This window comes from Oncorhynchus nerka, linkage group LG24, assembly GCF_034236695.1.
Source record: "Oncorhynchus nerka isolate Pitt River linkage group LG24, Oner_Uvic_2.0, whole genome shotgun sequence".
Classification (NCBI taxonomy): Eukaryota; Metazoa; Chordata; class Actinopteri; order Salmoniformes; family Salmonidae; genus Oncorhynchus; species Oncorhynchus nerka.
The window spans coordinates 28,305,994-28,333,792 of NC_088419.1; the positions used below are offsets into that span (position 1 = coordinate 28,305,994).

At 42.7% G+C, this 27,799-nt stretch overlaps 1 protein-coding gene across 2 annotated transcripts; it reads left to right on the forward strand.

Annotated features, from left to right (window-relative positions):
* Positions 1–27,724, forward strand: coq8aa (coenzyme Q8A, genome duplicate a). 2 transcript variants are annotated; one of them, XM_029631414.2, is made up of 15 exons: positions 1–106; positions 10,511–10,668; positions 11,128–11,523; positions 11,618–11,684; positions 17,366–17,440; positions 20,068–20,193; positions 22,769–22,854; positions 23,135–23,275; positions 23,965–24,046; positions 24,401–24,494; positions 25,558–25,699; positions 25,941–26,048; positions 26,246–26,311; positions 26,406–26,492; positions 26,664–27,724. In XM_029631414.2, the coding sequence occupies exons 2-15, from the start codon at positions 10,528–10,530 to the stop codon at positions 26,955–26,957; spliced, it is 1,905 nt and encodes a 634-aa protein (XP_029487274.1). In that variant the 5' UTR covers positions 1–106; positions 10,511–10,527; the 3' UTR covers positions 26,958–27,724. The 2 variants fall into 2 exon arrangements, with proteins under 2 accessions (XP_029487274.1, XP_029487275.1); XM_029631415.2 differs by having other exon boundaries at positions 17,366–17,428.
* Positions 27,725–27,799: the final 75 nt, after the last annotated feature.

Below are 27,799 nucleotides of genomic sequence, written 5' to 3' on the forward strand. Positions count from 1 at the left end.
TAGGTAAACAGTGTTTACCTCATGGTGGAAGACACGACGCACTGTTTAGGCCTTTGGGGGACGAGGTAGCATTGAAAAGACAACCAGACATTCGCAATTACTGGGGGTAAGTGTATTATTTTCCACATTACAAGTAGCAAAATGGAATAAATACGTATTAATTTGACAATTTGGACATTGCAGCATTGGCGAAAAAAACACATCTAATCTGCCTTGAAACGTGACCTAATTCTCAACTCCACGATATGTAGCTATTGTAACTAGCTACATCACGTCTGAGTTCAGAATAGCTGGCCAATGTTATCAGAATAGCCTTATAGTTTATCCTAATGTCGGTGAACACAAACAGCCTAACGTTAGATAGTTTACTTACGTCGTGCCGAAATATTTTATGCAAGTCTTTGACGAAATCCAAACATTTTTACTGTTTGTCTAGACTCAGTCATGATGCACAGTGGAAGTAAGTAATACAACATGTAACTAACTGGCATCAAACTTTCATGTGCGCCAGAAAGCAAGCGCCCAGTTAAGGTCGGAATCTTCTGGCTATTGCATTCTCTGCTAGCTGGTGTGACATTTGGCCAACAGTAGGTCATTTGTGCACATTTTCCTGCATGCATTTCAATCAGCTTGTAGACGTGAATGAAAACTGTGTTTTGAAGCAGTTATTTCCATAATAGGCAGAGTAATCGCACCTTGACTACTGTTCAGTCGTGTGGTCAGGTGCCACAAAAAAGGACTTAGGACAATTACAATTGGCTCAGAACAGGGCAGCACGGCTGGAGAGATTGACTTCATCACTACTTTCGTTTATGACATGTTGAATGCACCGAGCTGTCTGCTGAACTGCTGGCACACAGCTCAGACACCCATATATACCCCACAAGACATGTCACAAGAGGTCTATTCACAGTCCCCATGTCCAGAACAGACACACAGTACTACATAGAGCCATGAATACGTGGAACTCTATTCCACATCAAGTAACTGATGCAAGCAGTAAAATTAGATTAAAAAATAAATTAAAAAAACAGATAAGAAAGAACTTATGGAACAGCAGGGAATGTGAAGCAACACAAACATTGGCACAGGCACACACACGATAACATACGTACACATGGATTTAGTACTGTAGATATGTGGTTGTGGTGGAGTAGGGGCCTGAGGGCACACAGTGTGTTGTGAATGCAATGTTTTTAAAATTGTATAAACTGCCTTAATTGTGCTGGACCACAGGAAGAGTAGCTGCTCCTTTGGCTAATGGGGATCCAAAATAAATACAAATCATGAGCATTAAGAAGAATCATCTACGCCATTTTGGTAGTTTTGCCTGAAGGACAAAGCTCTGTCAATGGTCACAAAGGCCAGGGCTAGAAGAGGAGCTCAGCTGGCCCATAAACAACATTCTGTACCAGTGTCAGTCGTGCCACATGCAGACTACAGGCCTGGTTATTTTCAAAGTGGAGGACTACCTACCAGTATGTGTCTGCAAATAGGTTACATTAAATGTGTATGCATTATTAAAATACTGTAGCAAGCCAGATACTATTTGGCCTTTACTATCAGTGAAATGAAATGGATACAATTCATTCCACACTGTACAGTGTGAGGACATTGAATTGTACAGTACAAGCTTTGAATGTCATACTGTAAAGCAGATAGTTTGCTTGATTGGGTTGTTAACCAACTGCATTGCCTTCTTTTCATGGTTTGTAACTTTAAATTCTGGATTTAATAGCTGTCTCGTATTCTAATCAATGGTTGCTTTTATCAATGTGATCAATAGAGAAAGCAGTGGCCTACTTAATGCAATCATATCCAATCATACTGTAGTTGCAGATTAAATCTCATGTTGATTTTGGTGCAGAGGCCACCTCAAGGAGAGAGAGAGGGAGCTATCTTGTTATGTTGAACATCAAGTGGCAGCTATGGTATGTGCTATAGGTCAAGGTCCATTCCAAGGTGTCATTAGATAAGATTGATGGCATGTAGGCCTCCCGAGTGGAGCAGCGGTCTAAGGCACTGCATCTCAGTGCTGGAGGCGTCACTACACACCCTGGTTCGATTCCAGGCTGTATCACAACCGGCCGGGATTGGGAGTCCCATAGGGCGGCGCACAATTGGCCCAGCATCGTTAGGGTTTGGCCGTGGAAGGCCGCCATTGTAGATAAGTTTGTTCTTAACTGACTCTCCATGTCTGGTGAGTATGCAGCAGTATGCACCAACGTTGTGAACAGAGTGCCCCATGGTGGACGTGGAGTTACGGTATGGGCAACCATACTCAATGGACAACAGACACAATTGCATTTGATCGATGGCAATTTGAATGCACAGAGCTCATTGTATTTGGCTGCTCTTCATAATCACTTTTTCACCCTGGCTTCCGCTATCTGATATGTCCTGTTGTTTACACTCACACTCAAGTAGCCTGTCTATCTCATGAGGAGAGGCCATTGTTGCCGTGCAGAGCTAGGCACGTGGGCTCTTAGACTGGCAGGAACAGTAGGAAAATTATGGTGATATATTGGATGAATGTAGGTGAATGTAAACAGCACAAATGTGGAAGATAATATTTTTAGCAGTGGAAATTGTTATCTTCAGTTAGACAAGCTGTTCCGCTTTATCAAATGGGAACTTGCACAATTCAGTCTTTTATTACATAATTAACTGTAGCTTGGCAATATCCTTATGTTTTGCAACAGAAACACAAACACAAACACATTCCTTCTCTGAATACCAACGTGCATGTGAATCAGGCTCTGACCTACAGACTGCTTTCAATTAATTGTCGTACAAAAACATTAATTGACCTCAGGAATAAGCCACTCAACAATCCTTTGGTGTTCTTTTTAAATAGACCGCTGGTTATTACAGTCCCAAAATGTTTTGCATGTCAGCAGTCAAGTTTTCAAGCTATATGTTGCGTTAAAAAAAACTGGGAACTCTGAAATCTCAGACTTCAGTGCATTCAAGACAACTGGGAACTCTGGGAATAAAAATGTCCTCTGACTGAGAGAGATTGTTTTGAACGGAGAACCAACTTTTCCCCCTTTGACTTGAGCAACAATACATCCTATTGGTCCAAAAGCCGTTGTGTTGAGGCTTGGCATCACCCATACAGCTGTAAGAAATAGGCCTACTGAATAACTAGGCTAAATCATAAAGCAGTGGAATGCTATGGCACTCCCACATGCCTAGCCTAAACAGGTTCATTGTGAGTTGAACTGCCAAGGTACAGAAAGGTGTTTCCTCCTACTCCCTTCGAATCACCCTCAGCGGGTTGGGAGCAACCGGATGCATCTGGTTTTCAAGGGAAATTGACACAACTAAAGCTTCTGGACGTTAAACAAGGCGACACTCCACAGCATTTCACTTGCATTTGTGAATAATAATAGTATAGTAGTATCACATTTATAGTAAAATAAATGCTGCAGTAGCAGTTTAAGTATTTATGCCGTTTTGTTTCATAGCTGGTAAATTATTTGCACAAAGTCAAAACTATGAATCCTATATTGCCTATTCCACTTCGTGCTGCAACACCGCCTGGCTGGAGCTGTGCGCAAGTGAAGAGCTGCTCACGTACATAAAAGTTTTAATATTTTAATTTACTTGAACTGTTTCTTGACTATTTGCATTGTTTTGTTCAAGTTAGGTTTGTTTGTCTATTTGAGTTTCAACTGCTAGGGAAGAGAAGACAACGCTTCTACTAGTCAGACTCAATCTCACAGGCACAAACATGTCGTGTCGCGCTACCCTCCCGCCCTTAAATATCTGGGACATTTTGGTTAAAAGACACACAGAAATTAAATTAAACAATATACCACGCTACTAGTAATATATGAATTGTTTTAAAAACATTACAAAGCATGCTCATATGTTTTTTGTGTATTATGTTGGTGTAATTTTAGCAGGGGAAAATATATATATTGTTTAATCTACCTGCCACAGTGGCTGTTGGACCAAAAAGTAAATGTTATGCCCTGCTCCCTTTGTACTCTACCACAGCAGCTCACACTAGTTTTACACCTCACTATCCCTGAGTCAGATTATTTACTGCAAACCTACTCGTAGTTACACTGCATACAACCGCTTTTTATATCTATCTGGTGTCACAGCAGCTCACACTAGTTTTACACCTCACTGTCCGTGAGTCAGATTATTTACTGCAAACCTACTCGTAGTTACACTGCATACAACTACTTTTTTTTTTATCTATCTGGTGTCACATAATAAATCTTGAGATTTGGATGAAAGTGCTGGAGCTGCTCTCTCTCTCTGCCAAACTCCAAGAGTAGGTCTTAAATCAGACTTGAAAGAGCCTGTCACTTCACTGGCATGGGTGCATCTCACTGGAACTCATAAGGAACTCATGGCTCAGTCATGGTTCCTATTACTGTATCTGATCTCAAAAGGTAGCCTCACTGTGGAGAACCAGAGATACAGAACACAGTTAATGCAACCCAGACTAGACTTGTACTTATTGAGTTAGGAGAAGGGTGTGCCAATCACATGCATACTAAACAAGCCTCACATGCACTGCAGTCGTCTCAAATCATCCCCACATCCCCTAAGCACGTGCGGTCGCACACACACACACATAGACACATACACACATACATTACATGCCTGTGCATTGTAATTCTACACTTTCCTCCATTTTGTTGTTTTATTCGTCATGTACATATGTGAGAGTCGGGGTCAGGTCTGAGCAGCAAAAGGTAGGATTATTTTAGTGCCAGCCAGAAAGTAATTTTGGGAGATTTTATCTGGAGCAGAGCAGCCTGTGATAGAGGTCGACCGATTTAATTGGCATGGCCGGTTAATTAGGGCCGATTTCAAGTTTTCATAACAATCGGTAATCGTCATTTTTGGATACCGATTAGGGCCGATTACATTGCATTCTACAAAGAAACTGCGTAGCAGGCTGACCACCTGTTACTCGAGTGCAACAAGGAGCCAAGGTAAGTCGCTAGCTAGCATTAAACTTGTAAAAAACAATACATTTTCACAATCACTAGTTACCTACACATGGTTGATTGATGATATTACTAGGTTAACTAGCTTTTCCTGCGTTGGATATAATCAATGCGGTGCCTGTTAATTTACCATCGAATCAAAGCCTACTAAGCCAATCGGGTGACGATTTAACAAAAGCACAATCGTTGCACGAATGTACCTAACCATAAACATCAATGCCTTTCTTAAAATCAATACACAGAAGTATATATTTTTTAAACCTGCATATTTGGTTCAAAGAAATTAATTTTTGCAGGCAATATTAACGAGGCAAATTGTGTCACTTCTCTTGCGTTCATTGCACGCAGAGTCAGGGTATATGCAACAGTTTGGGCCACCTGGCTCATAGCAAACTAATTTGCCAGAATTTTACGTAATTATGACATAATATTGAAGGTTGTGCAATGTAATAGCAATATTTAGACTTAGGGTTGCCACCCGTTCGATAAAATACGTAACGGTTTCGTATTTCACTGAAAGAATAAATGCTTTGTTTTCTAAATGATAGTTTCCAGATTTGACCATATTAATGACCAAAGGCTCATATTTCCGTGTTTTATTATAATTAAGTCTATGATTTGATAGAGCAGTCTTGTTGATTGGTGGTAGGGAGCAGCAGGCTCATAAGCATTCATTCAAACAGCACTTTACTGCATTTGCCAGCAGCTCTCAGCAATGCTTAAGGCACAGCGCTGTTTATGACTTCAAGCCTATCAACTCCTGAGATTAGGCTGGCAGTACTAAAGTGCCTATTAGAACATCCAATAGTCAAAGGTATATGAAATACAAATGGTATAGAGAGAAATAGTCGATAATTCCAATAACTACAACCTAAAACTTCTAACTGGGAATATTGAACCACCAGCTTTCATATGTTCTGAGCAAGGAACTTAAACGGTAGCTTTTTTACATGGCACATATTGCGCTTTTACTTTCTTCTCCAACACTGTTTTTGCATTATTTAAACCAAATTGAGCATGTTTCATTATTTATTTGAGACTAAATATATTTTATTTATGTATTAAGTTAAAATAAGTGTTCATTCAGTATTGTTGCAATTGTCATTATTACAAATATTAAATACACACACACACACAAAGTTGAAGTCGGAAGTTTACGTACACCAATTCCTGACATTTAATCCTAGTCAACATTCCCTGTTTTAGGTCAGTTTGGCTCACCACTTTATTTTAAGAATGTGAAATGTCAGAATAAGTGTAGAGAATTATTTATTTCAGCTTGTATTTCTTTCATCACATTCCCAGTGGGTCAGAAGTTAACATACACTAAATTAGTATTTAGTAGCATTGCCTTTAAATAGTTTAACTTGGGTCAAATGTTTTGGGTAGCCTTCCACAAGCTTCCCACAATAAGTTTGGTGAATTTTGGCCCATTCCTTCTGACAGAGCTGCTGTAACTGAGTCAGGTTTGTAGGCCTCCTTGCTTTGCCTTTTCATTTCTACCCACATTTTCGATAGGATTGAGGTCAGGGCTTTGTGATGGCCACTCCAATACCCTGACTTTGTGGTCCTTAAGCCACAACTCTGGAAGTATGCCTGGGGTCATTGTCCATTTGGAAGACCCATTTGCGACCAAGCTTTAACTTCCTGACTGATGTCTTGAGATGTTGCTTCATTTTCCTTTCTCATGAAGCCATCTATTTTGTGAAGTGCACCAGTCCCTCCTGCAGCAAAGCACCCCACAACATGATGCTGCCACCCCCGTGCTTCACGGTTGAGATGGTGTTATTCGGCTTGCAAGCCTCCCCCTTTTTCCTCCAAACATAACGATGGTCATTATGGCCAAACAGTTCTATTTTTGTTTCATCAGACCAGAGGACATTTCTCCAAAAAGTACAATGTCCCCATGTGCAATTGCAAACTGTAGTCTGGCTTTAAAACAAAAAATTGATGGCGGTTTTGGAGCAGTGGCTTCTTCCTTGCTGAGCGGCCTTTCAGGTTATGTCGATATAGGACTCGTTATACTGTGGATATAGATCCTTTTCTACTTGTTTCCTTCAGCATCTTCACAAGGTCCTTTACTGTTGTTCTTGGATTGATTTGCACTTTTCGCACCGAAATATGTTCATCTCTAGGAGACAGAACACGTCTCCTTCCTGAGTGGTATGACGGCAGCGTGGTCCCATGGTGTTTATACTTGCGTACTATTGTTTGTACAGATGAACGCGGTACCTTCAGGCGTTTGGAAGTTGCTCCCAAGGATGATCCAGACTTGGGGAGGTCTACAGATTTTTTCTGAGGTCTTGGCTGATTTCTTTAGATTTTACCATGATGTCAAGCAAAGATGCACTGAGTTTGAAGATAGGCCTTGAAATACATCCACAGGTACACTTCCAATTGACTCAAACTTCTGATAAATGATGAAAATGAGCCTGAAGTCACACAATTTTCTAGAATTTTCCAAGCTGTTTAATGGTACAGTCAACTTAATGTATGTAAACTTCTGACCCACAGGAATTGTGATCCAGTGAAATAATCTGTCTCTAAATAATTGTTGGGAAAATTACTTGTCATGCACAAAGTAGATGTCCTAACCGATTTACCAAAACCTGTAGATTGTTAACAAGACATTTGTGGAGTGGTTTAAAAACGAGTTTTAATGACTCCAATCTAAGTGTATGTGAACGTCCGACTTCAACTGTATATATAAAAATATTCTGATTTAAAAAAATCTATCAGCTTTTTTTGGTCCTCCAAAAATCTGTATTGGCGTTGAAAAATCATAATCGGTCGACCTCTAATGGGTGGTTTGTGTGATTTTGAGTACAGGGGAAGTCTGTCTGGCTAGTGAGCAGTAGATACTCTGTTGCCAAATGAATGAGGCCAAGTTATGGTGGTGACCTTTTTTTCCAGATTTAAAATCTCTGTGTGTGCGCGCACACATCAGGACGTGTAGATAGTGAACTCGTACACATTTTAAATATGAAAGTAGTGAACAGTATTTCGGAGCGTGACCTAGCTTGCATGTCAAAATCAGACTGGGGAGAGTTTACATTCACGATCTCTGCCAATCAGAAAGCATGACCAATTGCATAATATGTTAATGATACAGTGCATTCGGAAAGTATCCAGACCCCTTCACTTTTTTCACATTTTGTTACGTTACAGCCTTGTTCTAAAATTGATTAAATTGTTTTGTTTTCCTGAGCAGTCTACACAAACACTACCTACATAATGGAAAAACAAAAACTGCTTTTTAGAAATGTTTGCAAATGTATACAAAATTTACTGAAATATTACATTTACATAATTATTCAAACCCTTTACACAGCTTGGCACACCTGTATTAGGGGAGTTTCTCCCATTTCTTCTCTGCAGATCCCCTCAAGCTCTGTCAGGTTGGATGGGAAGCGTCGCTGCACAGTTATTTTCAGGTCAGGTTCAAATCCGGGCTCTGGCTGGGCCACTCAAGGACATTCAGAGACTTGTCCCGAAGCCACTCCTGCATTGTCTTGGCTGTGTGCTTAGGGTCGTTGTCCTGTTGGAAGGTGAACCAGTCTGAGATCCTGAGTGCTTTGGAAAAGATTTTCATCAAGGATCTCTCTGTACTTTGCGCCGTTCATCTTTCCCTCGATCATGACTAGTCTCCCGGTCCCTGCTGCTGAAAAACATCCCCACAGCATGATGCTGCCACCACCATGCTTCACTGTAGGGATGGTATTGGCTAGGTGATGAGCAGTGACTGGTTTCCTCCAGACATGACACTTGGAATTCAGGCCAAATAGTTGAAGCTTGTTTTAATCAGACCAGAGAATCTTGTTTCTCATGGTATGAGAGTCCTTTAGGTGCCCTTTTGGTCATGCTTTTTACTGAGGAGCGGCTTCCGTCTGGCCGCTCTACCATAAAAGCCTGATTGGTGGAGTGCTGCAGAGATGGTTGTCCTTCTGGAAGGTTCTCCCATCTCCACAGAGGAACCCTGGAGTGCTTGTCAGTGTGACCATTGGGTTCTTGGTATTGTCCCTGACCAAGGCCCTTCTCTCTTGATGGCTCAGTTTGGTCGCGCTGCCAGCTCTAGAGTCTTGGTGGTTCAAAACTTCTTCCATTTAAGAATGATTGAGGCCACTGTGTTCTTGTACCTTCAATACTGCAAAGAAATGTTGGTACCCTTCCCCAGATCTGTGCCTCAACACAATCCCGTCTCTGAGCGCTACGGAAAATTCCTTCGACCTCATGGCTTGGTTTTTGCATTGACATGCACTGTCAACTGTGGGACCTTCTACAGACAGCTGTGTGCCTTTCCAAATCATGTCCAAGCAATTGAATTTACCACAAGTGGACACCAATCAAGTTGTAGAAGGATGATCAATGAAAACAGGATGCACCTGAGCTCTTTCGAGCTTCATAGCAAAGGGTCTGAATACTTATGTAAATAAGGTGTTTCTGTTTTTTTAGTTTTTTTTTATGTACATTTGCAAAAATGTTTATCACCCTGTTTTTGCTTTGTCATTATGGGGTATTGTAGATTGGGAATTTATATTATTATTTTTGCATCCATTTTAAAATAAGGCTATAACGTTACAAAATGTGGAAAAAGTGAAAGGGGCTGAATACTTTCCGAATGCACTGTATGTAACTTCAACCAACCAATAAGAATACATAAACATTGAATACTTATTTCTGCTGTGTCAACCAACCATCATTTGATTTTCAATCACAGAAAGTTAAGGTACTTAATTGTTACCCAGAAATTATATTGAGATAGATTGCAGCGTCCGATCTTTAAGGTCAGCCCAGTTTTGTAATTTACAGCAATGAGATTTGAAAAGGGCAGATATTATACTTTTTAGTGGCCTTTCTCTATTTCACTCACTGCTGGATGATATATGACTACAATATAGCTCAAAATAATGAATAATATGGTCCTGCACTAAGAGCCAGACAAGGGTACTTTCCATCCAAAGCCTTCTTGTTTCCTTCCAGATAATCTTACTGTAAAGCTGAAACATGCTCATGTTTGTTGTAACGTAGCACTTATTATTCCCGGTGTAGCCCTGGCGTTGGAAGTCGTTACCTAAATGTTTGTTCCCTTGAGTGAAAACATGTTTAACCTTTGCGAGGTTGTCTTGGCTGTGATGAGCGTTGATAACAGCTGTGTTTTGCTGCCTGCCCGACCAGGCACTCTCTAGTTGTTGACTGACAGCAGTGCTGACCTGATAGCTGGCTATTAGCATGTGAGACTTAAACCTCCGCCAATGGCCTGTAGTGGTGTGACTTTCACGTCCTCCGATAGGCCATTGGTGACCGTACACGATTTTCATTCCACCAGTATGATTAATGTAATTTCCCTTTGTCACGCTGTTATATTCACTATTGAATTGACATTTACTGTTATGAAGGTTTGTCTTAGATTCTACAAGAAGACTTTTCAGCACGACTACTTTCAGACCATCTAGCCTCAGACTGTTGCATGTATGTACATACTGTCGGCTTTATGTAACCCCCTTTCATGTAATCCTTCCACGTCTCTGTTCTAGGTGTGAGGGAGACCATCATGGCAGGTGACATGATGTTGGTAATGCGTGGCTTGACCAAGCTGAGCCAGGCCATCATGGAGACTCAGGCCAACACCCTGCGTAATGGAGGAGCCCAGGCCATGGCCCAGAGCATGGGAGTAGCCATGCAGAAGATGCAGGTGGGCACAGCAGGAGATGAATGGGGGTAGTGGAGAACTGTGATCGTTACAAAGATTCTATATTTTTCATTGTCAGACAATACCTCCAGTAGCCAGATCTAAAATGGATGACAGAGCTTCAGTGTCAAATGGCTTCCTATCCTTATTTTGTGCCTAGTCTAATTTAGAGTAAGCGCAACAAAAGGTTGATTCATAGAGTTTTGGAATATTATCATGGCTGAGTTATTTGATCGGAATAGTACAATGGAGAACTAAACCCCCACAAAGCAAAGCATGCTGGGATGTAAATACAGTTTGACTTGAGATCAGATTTATACATTTATTCATTTGAATTTTTATCAGATGACCTGAAAATATCTTGTGTTTTTCCCGGTCAAGAAAATCTCTGGCCCTATCCATACCAGTGAAACCACACCAAGCTCCTCATTGACCCCTTTCACTTCTGTGTATCTGTTTAAGGAGTTTGGTGGGCAGCAGCAGCAGAGTGTGTCTGATGACTTCCCAGCAGACATGGACAGCAAGAATGACTTCTCTGTAGCAGAAGGAAGCAACATGGACAGAGGGGAACACGTGGGGTCAGGGTTCCGGGATGAGGGGGGCTTCTCATCAGAGAGGACAGAGAGCGCAGACGGAGTGACCAGCGGGACATACAATGGCCAGGTCTCAGTCAAATCCAAGCTCTTTGATGGCTACAAGGACCCCAGCAGCCAGTTCTCAGGACAGATCCGTTCCTACCGATCCTATAGCGTCTACCGCTCCTATCACCAGGACCGCTCGGGGGTTGGGGGCCTCACGGCCGAGGACATGGAGAAGGCCAGGGAGGCCAAGAGGAACGAGAAACCACACAAACAAATGGTACATCTACACCTCATCTCACTGTTACCTGTGACTCTGAGATGTGTTGAGTGTGTATCTTGTCTACCATTGTGTTGTTCTGTCTCTGTTTTAGCTCAGTGAGAGGGCACGAGAGAGAAAGGTACCCGTGACACGGTTAGGAAGACTGGCCAATTTTGGAGGTAAGGCTACACATTATTTTGGTTTCTACTGTGCTCTTACAAATGTCAAGTGTATTATGTTGTTATTTTCAGGAGGGGAAGGTACTGAACATTTTATTGGATCAGTAACATGTTGCTGTTGACTACATTGCTGTGAGTGTTAAGAACTTGATCCTCGTAACTTTGGAATATTGATTTGGTGACATCAGCATAGTGACAGAAATAGTGCTTTATTTCATCTTTGTTTCTTGCTTGAGCTCACCTTTTATCCCCCTTTTCATTTCATCCAAACATCACATTAAAGGAAAAGTATTGTACAACTGATCAACACATGCCAAACCTTCTCTGGTACCCAAAAACGTTTAGTGACCATCATTGCTGTAACCAGTGTCAATATTTACAATTAGAGCATCTATTTTTGAACCCTCTTACGTCGTTAAGGGGGGGATGGTCGATGATGAGAGCTCTCCAAGAAGGCAGAGGGACAGGGAGATTTGAATGCGGTGACCCAAGAGGGTGGATAGTTTGTATTGTTTCTTTCCAGAATTCTAGGGTGGCTGGACAGAGCTAGGTGATGTGAAGGTTAGTTGTCTAGAGTGTTGTGACTACGGTGTGAACAGATGTTGGTGTCAAAGTTGTGGTTTAGGGTTGTTAGTGAGTTCTCTGAGACCTGTCCTCTTCCCTTGACAGCCAAAGGGACAGATTGAGGCTTGGAGGTTAATCTGCACTTTGACCAGTAATAGGCCTGCAAAGCAGACTGCAGATTGCAGATTAGCTATTAGGGAGTTCTTAACTGGTCTGCTAGTGCCAGTTAGCTTCTGCCTCTTCAGAGAGACACCTTTACTGTTATCAATCTGACCTGTAGCTTAAAGCTCCTGTTTTTTCTCAGTGTGAATGATATTTATTTTCATGGTTTTAGCAGTGTTTTATGTCATCAAAGGCAGTTTTATTTGGCTACCTGTAGATTTTTTTTTTTCTTTTACCTTTATTTAACTAGGCAAGTCAGTTAAGAACAAATTCTTATTTTCAATGACTGCCTAGGAACAGTGGGTTAACTGCCTGTTCAGGGGCAGAACGACAGATTTGTACCTTGTCAGCTCGGGGATTTGAACTTGCAACCTTCCGATTACTAGTCCAATGCTCTAACCACTAGGCTACCCTGCTGCCCCAGATGGATAGGATGTATTGATATGGTGTTGAGAAGATCAAATTGTATTGGTCACATACACATTTAGCAGATGGTATTGCGGATGTAGCACAATTATTGTGTTCCTAGCTCCAACAGTGCAGTAATATCTAACAGTACACAATAATACACACAAATTCAAAAGTCAAAGAATGGGATGAAGAAATATAGAAATATTAGGATGAGCAATGTTGGAGTCCGGAGTATAAATATATGCTGTGTGTGTGTACAGTATTCTATCTACTACAGCTGTAGATGGGATGCAACAAGCTGTCTGTCATGTAAGCACTATGATATCTGAGCGTCCCACCACATCACCTTGGTCTGTGACTGAACAGGAGGAGGACAGAGCACTACAGATGTAGGCAGCAGAGGCTGAATGAGTCAGAGCTCATGTTATGATAAAGGGAGGTAGCGGGATTAATGTGAGCAGCATCTCTAGCTGATATCCTGGCCTGGGTACAGCTGATCTCTGGGATCTGGACTGACAGCCTGCCCCCCGGCCTGGGTCATCCATCTCTCTGCCAGCATGCTGCACATTTTGTGGCTGTTTGGGTGGTTATCAGATCCACGCAGCGAGCCGATACACAAGTGAGAGGAAATCCACTTAGGTGCACCTGTTTACTCTCGGTCCATACATGGCCCTGGCACCTTCTGTATACATTACAGTGCCAGCTCCGGCATTCTCTCTCTGTCAGGGCACCGCACTACCACAAGCATCATGGGAGGTTGGGGGCGGGGCGGGGCGGGTCTCGGAGAGGGATCTGCTGACAGATCACTGCATCATTCAGCTGGAAATCAGGGTTGCCGGGTTTGGGGGCATTTGAGTGATGTGGGTCTCGATAGACGGACACCTGTCAGTCCAGCACTCTGGAGCCTTATTAGTCTGCTCTCCCTCCCCATCATGGCTCAGGGGGATACCTGGTAGGCTGGCAACCGAGCCCAGGGCCCGCTCCTCCAGGGGAAAAGTGCTATACTGTTCCCTGAGGACTGACCATCAACTGGTCACGCGTTGAGATAGAGTTGCTGACAGGCTATCCAGTTCCTGAAGTCTGTTAGTTGGTGTACCAATGTGAGAGAACACCAAGCCATGCAGGTTTCCTGTTCTGTTCTCTCCTGGTTGTTATTGTGGGTTGGATTATGGATACATAAATTAACACCATGCTCTCTGAGTTTCAGTTCCCTTTGACATGTACTCGTTATGCTTCAGGAAACACCACACATGGATGCTTCCATGGAGAGATTGTCGTCTTACCGCTGAAGTTAGCAGGATGTTCAGAAGTTGTCTGACCAGTTGTCTTTTTATGAACCCCCAGGTCCCGCTGTTGTTGTCATGTCCTAAACACGCCGTCTATTTTTCGCCATAAACAAAACTCTCTATTTCTGTAAGGTGATCTATTTCTGTAAGGTGATCAGGGTGAGCCTGCAGCTTTGAGGTATGACAGTGTCAGGAGCTGATGGCACAACTCAGTGTCGCCCCTTTGAACTTCTGCAGGATTCTTTGACTTGACTGACAGAAGGAATTAGTCAGCTACTGCTCAGGAAGTTGAGCTATGATTGGATGCGGTTTACCAAGAAAGGAGCAATCCTGGGGGGGTCTATGGGTGTAAACAAGATATCCTAATATCATGGTGATGCTTCCTAAATGTGTTGCTTTGATTTATTTAGAGGACAACATAACGTTTGAAGAAATCGGTTGCTGAACATATTTCAGAGAATAAATATCTGAAGCCAGATTTGATTAGTGTATATATATATATATATATATATGCACACTATCAATTGTGTCCTGTCAACAACCCTTAGGGATCTCTCCAGTGTAGGAAGTGCTACTCAATCATTGACAAGATTACACACTACACACAGTGGTGTTTGGGAGCACAGGTACGGCTGGCTGAAGGGGACAAGACTGGACTTGTTTTGGATATCTATCAAAGGTCACTGGTTCAGATGGTGCACGCTCGTCCACTACATTTAACTTAACAGCATTAACAGAGTCCTCAGCTGGTTTGTGCACAGTGATTTCTTATGGAAGTATTACTTCACGGTGGAGTTATATAACATACTAGTGTAGTGTAGGAAGGCTGAACTGCCTGGCCTGTGCCCAAGCTTGTTTCTGTGCCATGTGAGTTGTGGTATAAAATGTTCTGAACTCAGCACTATTGATGAACATTTAAATGCCGTGGAATGAGCCAGTGAGCTGTGATCTTCATTCTGTGCTGTAGATATGGATGCCCCCCATATTCTCCGCACAGTGACACATTATTTTTCTGTGCCCACTTTCCTACTTGCTTATTGACTAGAAAGTAGAGAACTATGCCAGAATGAATCGCAAAGGGATTTTGTTTGTTCATGCCCATCGACTCGGTACTGGTACACAATGCTTATAGCCAAGTTATCGTTTCTCATTGTGTATTCATTATTACTTTTATTATTACTTTTCTATTACTTCTCTTTTCTTTCTCTCTGCATTGTTGAGGGGCCTGTAAGTAAGCATTTCACTGTTAGTTAGCTGTTGTGATTTGCTTTTAGATGTGCTATCCAAAGAGGAAAAGGGGTGATTATTTAATAGATGACTGTTATAAAAAAAAAGGTAAAATAATCACAGACAAAAATACCTTCTACATGTTTATTTATACTAAACTTCTGTTAATTTCTTAAGATAACATCTGTATGTAACTGAAAGTCTGAACTGAACTCCATCCGTGTCTTAAATAGAATAGAGAGGCATAAGTGAATGTCCCATGAGCTACCAGGAACTGATTTGACCTGACTGATGTATCATGGGGAAGCAAAAGGCTGTGGGAAGCAATTTATAGGTGTACCTGGGATGTTCTGTACAATATGGAAAATAGGTACATATCAATGTACATAAAAATGTACATATCAAAGGCTGGTTTGCCTTAAGGAGGGCACAATCATCGGAATGTTGTAGACAGAAATAACGTATAGTTGGGTGTCTACCCACTCTGCCCAGAGTGGCCGAAAATGATCTTTGGTGATGAAATTTCACTTCCTTATGTTATTAAATACATTTTACCAAGACATATGATTGTAAATGTTCTGAATCGTTCAGTGAGGTCTTTCTCTAACATATCATTAACATTATATCCTAAAAGTCAGATTTCATAACCTAATTAACCTAATACATCCAATAATAAACACCGGGCTCTTTTGACATAGCGGAGCAGGTTTCTCGTAACAATTTGAGGATTGTGCATTTTGTGGTCGTCGTCTTCAACGTTGTTTCCGCAGGTCGCAAGATTGTCATGAAACGAGTTGTATTACATGTTAAAAGCTTGGTATACGCTCAGTGTTCCATCGACATTTCACAGATACTGAATTAATGCCATGTCTCAAACTCGATATCTGTCTTTCCTCTATTGTTTTATGTCCTTCGGATTCGAGAAGATGAGTTCAACATTTTTTCCCCCCATAATGACAAAGCAAAAACAGGTTTTTAGACATTTTTGCAAATGTATTAAAAATGAAATATCACATTTACCTAAGTATTTAGACACTTTTATTCAGTACTTTGTTGAAGCACCTTTGGCAGAGATTACAGCCTCTAGTCTTCTTGAGTATGACTCTACAAACTTGGCACTCCTGTATTTGGGGAGTTTCTCCCATTCTTTTGTGCAGATCCTCTCAATCTCTTGTCAGGTTGGATGGGGAGTCGCTGCACGGCTATTTTCAGGTCTCTCCAAACATGTTAGATCGGGTTCAATTCCTGGTTCTGGCTGGGCCACGAAAGGACATTCAGAGACTTGTCCCGAAGCCACTCCTGCGTTGTCTTGGCTGTGTGCTTAGGGTCGTTGTCCTGTTGGAAGGTGAGCCAGTCTGAGTTCTTGAGCACCCTGGAGCAGGTTTTCATCAAGGATCTCTCTCTGTACTTTTCTCTACGGACAATTCTTTCGACCTCATGGCTTGGTTTTTGCTCTGACATTCACTGTCAACTGTGGGGCCTTCTATAGACAGGTGCGTGCCTTTACAAATCATGTCCAATCAATTGAATTTACCACAGGTGGACTCTCAAGTCGTAGAAACATCTCAAGGATGATCAATGGAAGCAGCATGCACCTCAGCTCAATTTCGAGTTTCATAGCAAAGGGTCTGAATACTTATGTAAATAAGGTATTACTGTTTTAAATGTGCAAAAATGTCAACCTTTTTTCGCTTCTTCATTATGAGGTAATGTGTGTAGATTGCCATTTAAAAAAATATGTATTTATTCCATTTTAGAATAAAAAGAAAAGGGGTCTGAATACTTTCCGAATGCGCATTTAACATGATTTTACCCATCTGTCAAAAGAAGCATTTTGATTGGACACCCTACGTATATAAAGCTGATATGATTCCTTACGCTACATGACAGAGAACCATGTCTGTTCTACACAAACTATTTCTATCTGAACGTTCCGTACATTGTACCCTACTGAATGACCCAGATCTTGACATCATGTTATCTCAGGATGGATTGTTGTGTGATTGTTAACACTGTGGGTTGTGTCCACAGGTCTTGCTGTAGGGCTGGGCTTTGGAGCGCTGGCTGAGGTAGCCAAGAAGAGTATGAGGCCAAGTGAGGAAAACGGTAACTGTTTAACATAAACTGATTTCTATGGTAACTGGAAACAGGCTTATGTTTCACATTACGTGTACAAGCATGCACACTCACGTACTAGACACTTACCCAGCAGTAACATGCAGGCAATGCACCTTCGACATGTCTGACATGATTTAATTAATCTAATAATTACATTGTAACCTACTTAATTTGCATGCATTGGACATATGTCACCTATACAGATATGCAGAGGCATAATAATTCCTATCATAATTAATTGTAATTGAACACACTAGGCTATAGTTCTTAGACTCTACTGTAGTTGGGCTCAGTTGATGAGTGTGGTCTTCGCGATTACAAAAAATAAGTGGAGGTGGTTTAGCAGTCTAATCTAGTGCAGGGGAGATTGACATTATAGAACCATTGACAGAGCCAATTAGTACGGTTACATGCACACAATAATGCAATTGTATTGTGAATAATCAGATGAATATAATGCTTTGCAAGAAGAATTATTTCCCTAATAATCATTTTTTTTTTTTTTACATGGATGCGTCTGAAATCCGGCTACCTGATGGTACTATGATAAAGGCAGAAAATCACCAATCAAAATAAACGTTCTACCACAGCGACCATTTTATTTTTGGGAAGCAATGTTTGATTCTGATTTCAATGTGTGTGTGAAAACGACTTCTAAAACACATACGTTCTGAACTCCTCACGCTAGAGGGAGGCTTGCTGGTGCTGGCACATGCCCAGATCAAATCCACCGCTGAAACGGCGACTAGGGTGTTTACATGTCCTTATCATTTGAAAGATTGCTCAGAATACCCGGTGTTTTAAATAGGCGTATTCTTACTTCAATGTTGACCTTCTGCCGATTTTAAGATAAGCAGAGTAAGGTGTTTCTATGACTATTACATAGTCTGCCTACCGCCATACTCTTGTTTTACTATTGAATTATTACTGTGCGTATAAATGTACTCATTGAGTGTATTTACATGCACACTAATCATTTGATATTAAACTTATTATGGCGGTAGGCAGACTATGTAATAGTCACAGAAACACCTTACTCTGCTTATCCTAATCGGCGTGAGGTCATAATCGAAGTAAGCATACGCCGATTACAACACCTGGTTTTTCTTTTGAATTATTGGGACATGTAAACCACTTAATGGGTGTTCCAGTGGTGTATTTGATCTGCCCATGTGTCAGCACCGGTAGCGCCTGCCTCCCTCTTTTGCACGAGTGAAATTAGTTTGGAAAAACTAAAAGTACACATCAATAGTTTTCCCCATGCAAACTTTATATGTCCAAACTCCCCAAAAGAATCACATGGTTTGGCAATTTTCTGCATTTATCAAAAGTCTTGTCAGGTAGCCTGATTTCAGATGTGTCCGTGTAAAGAGGATTATTAGGGAAATCGTTCTTCTTGCAAAGCATGTAAACGTTTTAAACATACTATTATATTAGTCTGACTATCAACAATAGTCATATTATTGTGTGCATGTCACTGTGCTCATTGTCTCCTTTAAAACCCAGGAAGAGATACAGTACATTGAATCTAGGGCTTTAAATTGAGATCAACCTTAACTCCTTGGATTAATCAGAAATCATCACGATTGATGAGTCAAGCTTGATAAGTCATAGATGGTATTCTTGCACACATTCATTCTATAATGAGCACCATTTCTGCACAATACAGAGCGAGTATGTAGTGGTGGAGTAGAGTTTGTCATCAGAGCGCATAAGAAGAAAAGATCTTGATCTACGGTGGGGGACTTTAGTCTATTCTTTATCCAGTGCACTGCTCTCTAAAGTTCTGCTAATGAAGAGCGCTCTGGGGGGGAACAGAGTAGCAGCAGACAGAGTAGCAGCAGACAGAGTGCCTGAAGTTAGTTAGTCCTTTTTTAAATTCTCCTTCTGCTCATAAAGCCTTAATACGCACTGCTCCTGCTGTTGATGTCACAGTGTGGCCCACTGACACACATTCTCCCCCTCACTCCACCTGGGCTGCCTGGCAGGCATGCCTCTCTCTTCCTGCTTGAGGGCATCTGGGGGCTTCAAACCAGACAGACTGGTTCTGCTACACAAAACGCTGCCTAGGACGGGAAGAGATCTTTTTTTTTAGCCTGCTTTTAATTAAGTCCGTTGGTTTATGAAAATGCCCAGTTTTCTATAGTGAATATGTTGTATCGTACAAGCTGATACAATAACAGAATATGGACGAAACAAACTGTACAGTACTGTCAGGAAAGACATTCACAATTCACGTCTCGGCAGTCTTCTAGTAAACACGTTTTAGTTGTCTCTCTGATAGATGGGAATGGGGTGCTCTGGACAGGGTGTCAGGAAGAGCGCTGGTGTTCTCTACCATGTCTTGAGAGAGTATCAATAGTGTGGAAGTGACACTTCTCTCACCGCATTAGGCCTTCTCCTCAGTCAGGAATCACTACTGGTTTGAGTAAAGTGTTGCCGTTAGATGCTATTTATGAAAGCATTATCTCCCTTAAGCCAGACCTGCACTATCTATCCACAAAACCCATGAGATTCAACATTAGTTTGCCTCTCACCAGGATAATCACTACAACTACATTTTCCACTCCAACCTTGGAGTTTAGCATAGAGCTGACTGTTATTTCTCCCCTCAGCTGACAAGAAGGCCGTTCTGGACTCCAGTCCGTTCCTATCAGAGGCTAACGCAGAGCGGATCGTCAGGACGCTGTGCAAGGTCCGCGGAGCCGCACTCAAACTGGGCCAGATGCTCAGCATTCAAGGTGACTACTGGCAAACCTTGATCCTGTGTGTTTTATTTGTGTCTGGGCCATTCCCTCTGTTTACTGCCCTCTTCAGCTGTGTCTACTGTGCTGCAGCGTGGCAGGCTTCATGACCCTTATCCCTAGTGTCACGGCACTCATGAGTCATCTTCATAACCTCTACTGGGCCTCCCTCCATCCTCTGTAGATCAGAGTTATTTCTGGCCTCTCCCACCTCACTGGCATCTATCTATTCATGCATCTCCCAGTTCACCACACCTCCGGTCAGATCACAACAACACACAACACTTATTTTAGCCTTGCTGGACCCTGCTGTGTTGCCCTTGACATTGACTTTTTAATGGCCTCCTAGCTTGCCAACTTGTCTGCTTGTCTATCTGGGCTGGGTTGTTTGTTTTTGGGAATGTGAGTGGGGTTCTGATTTTAAAAATAGATTGCCCCCTGCACACAGCCTTGCCCGCTCTTCTGAGTGTTGGCACGCAAAGCGGTTACCTCTCATAGCGCTGCCTGGCGCTGAGTCAGATTAGTGCTCTAAATTTGGCACGCAGGTACAGCTTTAGAGGGAAGCTTACCCCTCAAGCCCCTAATTTGAGTAGTCGCTATCCAGCCAAGCCTGCCTATAGGTCTGCATGGTCACCATGGAGATGATCACAAATCCTGAGCATTGTAATGTGTAGGATATAGGGGAGAAAGGGTTTCTAACTGCTCCAGCTAGCTGGTAAACAGTGTCACAGACCCAGCATAAGATTAATGCAACTCAATGCACAGGGCAATGGGGGCGGAAGGTAGCCTAGTGGTTAGAGTGTTGGGTCAGTAGTCGAAAGGTTGCTGGATCGAATCCCCAAGCTGAGGAGGTCAAAATCTGTCGTTCTGCCCCTGAACAAGGCAGTTTAACCCACTGTTCCTAGGCCGTCATTGTAAATAAGAATTTGTTCTTAACTGACTTGCCTGGTTAAATAAAGGTTAAATAAATAAATGGCATTCTCCCGCCATTCCCATGTCAGTTGTGTGACACGTACCAAATTGACTATTGATGGACAGCAACAGCCAAGGCATTGCCAGGGCTAAAAATAAGCCACCAACTATGTCAGAACTGCGACCTTTTGAGTTTGAAGTGACCGTCCTCTGATATTTCCGCTGATATTTCCCTATGTAAACTGATAGGCTAATGTCCTTTGTTCTAAAACGTGTTGAATGATTTCAGATAAAACTGGTTTTCAAACTGGCTTGGTATTCTAGGAAGGTTGTTGCATATATCAATGGCTGTCTAATCATAACAGAAAAACGTGTCTGTTCAGCAGTCCTCATACAAGTTAGGACAAACACACATGATGATAATCACTGTAATTTACAGTAAGACAAAGGTCAAATCACTATTACTTCAGTTGATCCCTCCATTTATTAAGTGCAGCCGACGCTTAAATGTGTTCTGCTTAACTAAATACTAAAGTCGCCCTCACTCACAATCAGCCGGGTCTGGCAGGACTATCTACCCCATTAGTGTCAGAAAGAAAAAAAGACCTCAGGTCCCCTCTGACCACTGTGTTTTGGGTTCTATTTCATCTGTTTGAGGTGCCATTCTCCTCTGCTGCCCTTTTCCACTTGTTGTCGGAATGGTGACCCGGTTATAGATCTTTCCCACAATGCTCTGCAACCCAGCTCCCACCACGTTGTTTTGGTTAATATGCAAAGTCATCGTTGTTGCTATAATACATTTGAGGGACCGTTTTAAGGCACTGCCAGCTAAAGCTATGTGAAGATTGTTGCTGTGCCAAATGTGTTGGCCTCCCAGAGACGTTTAGTGAACACTGGCGAGGACTTAATCTCTGTGATTGAACTGTGATAAAGACCCAGAGGCACCAAGGGTTTAAAGATGATTTCTAGACCTGTGATTGTTCATTTATTACTCAACGTGTTGGAGTTGAACTGAACAGGCTACTGCGATTAAGACCTGTGATTTTATGTCCTGTATTGGTGCATAGTGTAATGAACAGGTTGACAGACAGGAACAACATGGCTTGGCTCATGTTTTGTTCTGACTGTTGGATGTCAGGCTGACTCTGCTTTGATCAGTCATTCACTTTGATCTCTCCTCTGTCCGTCACCTTCAGATGATGCCTTCATCAACCCCCAGCTGGCCAAGATCTTTGATCAGTCATTCACTTTGATCTCTCTCCTCTGTCCGTCGCCTTCAGATGATGCCTTCATCAACCCCCAGCTGGCCAAGATCTTTGATCAGTCATTCACTTTGATCTCTCCTCTGTCCGTCGCCTTCAGATGATGCCTCTCCCCCAGCTCTCTTTGATCAGTCATTCACTTTGATCTCTCCTCTGTCCTTTCAGATGATGCCTTGGCCAAGATCTTTGATCAGTCATTCACTTTGATCTCTCCTCTGTCCGTCGCCTTCAGATGATGCCTTCATCAACCCCCAGCTGGCCAAGATCTTTGATCAGTCATTCACTTTGATCTCTCCTCTGTCCGTCTCCTTCAGATGATGCCTTCATCAACCCCCAGCTGGCCAAGATCTTTGATCAGTCATTCACTTTGATCTCTCTCCTCTGTCCGTCTCCTTCAGATGATGCCTTCATCAACCCCCAGCTGGCCAAGATCTTTGAGCGTGTGAGACAGAGTGCAGACTTCATGCCCATCAAACAGATGACGGTAAGGTTTCACCTTTAATAACCTGCTCTTAAGCACCCCCCTGACTAGTCCTTTAGCCTCTTGCTAGAAAGTGGTACTGGAAAATAAATGAGTATCACGCAGCTCTCTGAATCATTAGTCAGTCAGTAAGACAAGTGAAAAACAGATTACGATCAGATCTGTTGTACCCCAGTCAATTAATGAGGACCCATAACTGAAGACTAACTCTCATCTCTGTGACAGACACACTGTTGAGGGAGCTGCCATTGGTTTATGTGTGGTTGTGTTCCTGTCCCTGCAGAAGTCCATCAACAACGACCTGGGCCCTAACTGGAGGGACAAGCTGGAGTCGTTTGAGGAGCGGCCGTTTGCTGCGGCCTCCATTGGACAGGTCCATCTGGCTAAAATGAAGAACGGCAAGGAGGTGGCCATGAAGATCCAGGTGAGATAGAGAAACCTGCTGCTGCTTCTTCTGGAGCTACAGATAGAACTGTAAGGAATAGAGCTGAGCGGACATGATTCCCTACTCTATATGACAGACCATCTTTTAGAAACAATACAGAACGTTCAGATGGAAATGTAACGTTGCACCCTCCTAAATAATCCCCTGGTAATAGTACAAGGTCACATTAACGCACACAGTAGAGGCTTTTTACAACCTCATTAAAGGTATCTTGCATAGTCACATTGTAGAGGTCCACAGTGTAGAGATGACCGATGTTGAATGTCAGCAGTGACCACCAGCATTCGCTTTTCTGCTGTTCTCATGGCTGCATTTAAGGCAGTGCTTGTCTTTTCAAGAAGAAATCAAACAAGTCTATTTTTTTAAAATGTATTAAACTTTTTAAGCACATGGGAATCTTGCGTGTCAACTCAGTATTGTTTATCTAAATTGTATTAGAGTAAGCTCTTCCCACATGTTCACCAGTCAAAAGACCTACAGCATGGAAAGCATGTTTGTTGTTATAAACTGTATAGGTTTATCTCAAATTGTATATAGACAAGGGAGCTAAGTGCTCCATTAGCATGTCCCATATACAATGTCATGGCAGTGTTTTGTCTTCACGTCAGGGCAGGTTTATGTCAAACTGGTAAACATGGTTGTTTTATCATGCTGTTTGTCCCATGCAGTACCCCGGAGTGGCTAAGAGCATCGACAGTGACGTCAACAACCTGATGACCCTCCTCACCATGAGCAATGCGCTGCCTGAAGGTGACGACCCCTGGAGGGATTGAATTTGTTATTTATGGGCTCATACTATACACAACTGACATGGCATGACATAGTCCAATCACATGTATGACATGGCTCACAATAATGGGGATTTTCCAGCCCCCCCCCTCCCCTCCCTATAAGCAAACACTATTATCCTGTTCCGATCCTGCTCACACACACATGCAGTGTCACAGACCGTAGAGAGAGACCATCATTGATCCTCGGTAGGGTGACTCGTTCCCATCAGTCAGGGCTTCCACTGAGCCAGGAATGATTGGAGCACACATCCTCTACGTGGAAGAAAAATTATAATCAACCCCCCCTCTCTCCCTCTGTTTACATTTTGTACAGGTCTCTTCCCTGAGCATTTGATTGAGGTGATGAGCAGAGAGCTGGCGCTGGAATGTGATTACATAAGAGAGGCCAAATGTGCCAAGAAATTCAAGTAAGTAATGAAAACAACAAGATGTGCTCCTTTTTAAAGACCACCTCCCTGTAACTACTTTCATCATCTAACCTAAGTCACTGTTCTGCTCCTGAAATGAAAAGTGAAGGGGGGTACAATTGCTATATTTTGGATGAAGTTGGCCTTCAGGGGCTAAGAATAGCCGCTCTAGCCCTCTGGGGAGCATTAGGTTTCGATATGAAGGTGCACCATTTGGCTTGCAGCCAGCTTTTAAATTTAGACATACTAGAAATAATACAAGGAGACAACAAGCACTCCCTCCGCATGCCCTCTCCTCATGTCCCCTGTCCCCGTTCCATGATCTGTTGACGGGCAGGCAGGGTGAGGGTTTATGTCCAGAGCGGGGGCTCCTGTTACACACGCAGTACACACCAGCTGTGGATGACATATGCTTTTCACCTTGACCGTGGACAGTGACACCACTCCCTTCTATGCATAGTCATACAGTACATGGTTCACCCTCCCCATTAAACAGTGATTTCTACAGCCCAAGCACATGGAGTTAGTGTAGACTCTGGAGGGTTATTTGAGGGATTGTGGCGATGCAATGAGCTGTTGTTGTTGAGGACACTCACTGATTTTATTTATTTTTATTTAACCTTTTATTTAACTAGGCAAGTCATAAGAACAGATTCTTATTTACAATGACGTCCTACCCCGGGCCAGACCCTGACGACGCTGGGCCAATAGTACACCACCCTATGGGACTCCCAATCACGGCCGGATGTGATACAGCCTGGAATCTAACCAGGGACTGTAGTGACACCTCTTGGACAGAGATGCAGTGCCTTAGACCGCCGCGCCACTCGGGAGCCCTACACTGCACTGATAAATCTGTGTAGTCCTACTATGTGATATTTTAAACTCACATAGTAGGACTATAATGCTATTTGCAAACTAAAGATCCCGTGAATCTTTGTCACAAATAATGTACATATACTCCCGTTTAGTCCTAATTGCTGACTTATCCAGCAGTAGTTTTCAGAGCTGTATGTTGTTGTTCCTGTGTCTGACGAGTGTCGCATATATGTGATTGGTACAGGGAGCTGCTGAAAGACCACCCGTTCTTCTACGTGCCAGATGTAATAGATGAGCTGAGCAGCAACGCCGTCCTCACCACAGAGCTGGTCCCAGGCTTCCCTCTGGACCAGGCTGAACAACTCTCCCAGGAACTCAAGAACGAGGTCAGCGCAGGCTGCAACTTTATTCAATAACCAAACAATTGCACCATTCTGGTGATTACTACTTACCTACAGTATATTGTGGAATGTGTGTGTTCTCTTGCCAAGCTTGTTTTGACGTGTAAGATAAACGCCACCACAACAACCTCCTTTCTCTGTCGCCTCATACACCAAAACACCAGTGTAATACTGCCCCTTGGTGGCCACACTGCAGAATGAAAAATGAGATCTCTCTCTCTGTCAGATCTGTGAGAATATCCTGAAGCTGTGTTTGAGGGAGCTGTTTGAGTTCAGATACATGCAGACTGACCCCAACTGGTCCAACTTCTTCTACGACCCGCAGACACACAGGGTGAGTCTGCCTTTTAACTCTTGTCAATTTCATCATTAGAGTCCACTGATTTTGATGACCCTCCTAAAGGTCCTTTCTGTTTTAAATGTAAATACCATGTCTTCTGTAGAGTCAAGTCTATACAGTAACCCACATCCAGTAGCACGATTTTGCTGAATGCTTCAAATAACTAAACATGGCTACTGTTTCATCCATAGGTTGCGTTGTTAGATTTCGGTGCAACGAGAGGATTTAGTGAAGACTTCACTGACATCTACATTGAGGTGAGCTATTGGGCTATATCCCCCAACAAAACATAACCGACCATAATGATATCCTTCTACGTGTGTGACATCTTTTATTTCTTGTTTTAACCAGCTCATCAAGTCCGCAGCAGAGGGAGACAGAGAGGGGGTTCTGAAGAGATCAAGAGACATGAAGTTCCTCACAGGTTATGAGTCAAAGGTGAGTGACTTCATTCTTTATCAACACATGCATCAATAATGCTGTTTACCATTTTATTTAGTCACACTGAATTGAGAAGGCCCTTCATTAATCTATGGCATAAACTTAGTAGTGAACACAAAATACACACACACTCTGGTTATTACTGAGTATGTTCTGCACGTCCCTCAGTCCATGGAGAACGCCCATGTGGATGCGGTGATGATCCTGGGCGAGGCCTTCGCCTCCACGGAGCCCTTTAACTTTGGGGCCCAGAGCACCACGGAGCGCATCCACAACCTGATCCCCGTGATGCTGAAGCAGCGCCTCACCCCGCCCCCCGAGGAGACCTACTCCCTCCACCGCAAGATGGGCGGCTCCTTCCTCATCTGCTCCCGCCTCGACGCCAAGCTCAGCTGCAAGAACATGTTCCAGGAGGCCTATAACAACTACTGGAGGGGCCGCCCCAACCGACCAAGCCAGTGACGGACACTGCAGAGGGCCAATCGCAGGGCAACGGCACCAGGGTTAGAGAGGGTGTGGACTATAAGAGAGGGATGTTGAACCAGCCTAGCCAGACTTGCTCTGCTGTAAATTGAATGTATATTAATGGCACTTTTCCTCGTCCCTCCTCCGAACAAGAATCTGTATTTTTTGTTGTGTTATTCGGAGTATATTAACATATTCACAAGACGTATGAGATGGTTGTTTGTATAGGTTGAGTTAACTGGGATGAATGCTATGTGTGTCTCGAGCGAGAATTGTAAAGCGATTGTGAAATCAAGACATTTGGTTTCTTTTGACACTATCTAATGGGCATAAAACACAAGGTAATGTATTGAAGAACAGTGACCTACTTATTGTTGATCACCTATATTTTCCAGAATGTGGAAGTAGTGCTAGTGTCCTATGAGGACAAAACAAATGCACAAATAATGCATAGACGTGTGAAAGGGAGTTTAAGTCACACTTATGCATAGTGCACACACGTTACCAGGGTACAGACCAATTCCTGTTGAGGGAGACGATTTGAGGACAATCTCCTATTTAGCCTGTCCTCATAAGAAACGCATTACATTTCGGGCCACCTGAAATATCATAGTAGATTTATCAATGAGATGGCACTGTCAAGACATCAGTTGTTTCTGAGAGTTGGATGTGGTTGATGGATGGATCATGGGAGATGGGTTTACTTCCAGTGCCAGAGGAAATAAGAACATGTGTTCTCATTGACTGATCTACTTTACTCTGGACCTGTAGCACAAAAATGGAGTGTTTTAGCACCAGTGTTGTTCGTGTGTCCCGGTGGGCCTGTGACATGTTGAGTA

Bases quoted from the DNA above. Each gene is read 5' to 3' on its own strand.
- coq8aa (XM_029631414.2), top strand. From the start codon at position 10,528: ATGGCAGGTGACATGATGTTGGTAATGCGTGGCTTGACCAAGCTGAGC. The intron at 25,700-25,940 runs GTCAGCGCAGGC...TCTCTCTGTCAG, and splicing joins CCCAGGAACTCAAGAACGAG to ATCTGTGAGAATATCCTGAA. The intron at 26,493-26,663 runs GTGAGTGACTTC...CACGTCCCTCAG, and splicing joins TCACAGGTTATGAGTCAAAG to TCCATGGAGAACGCCCATGT.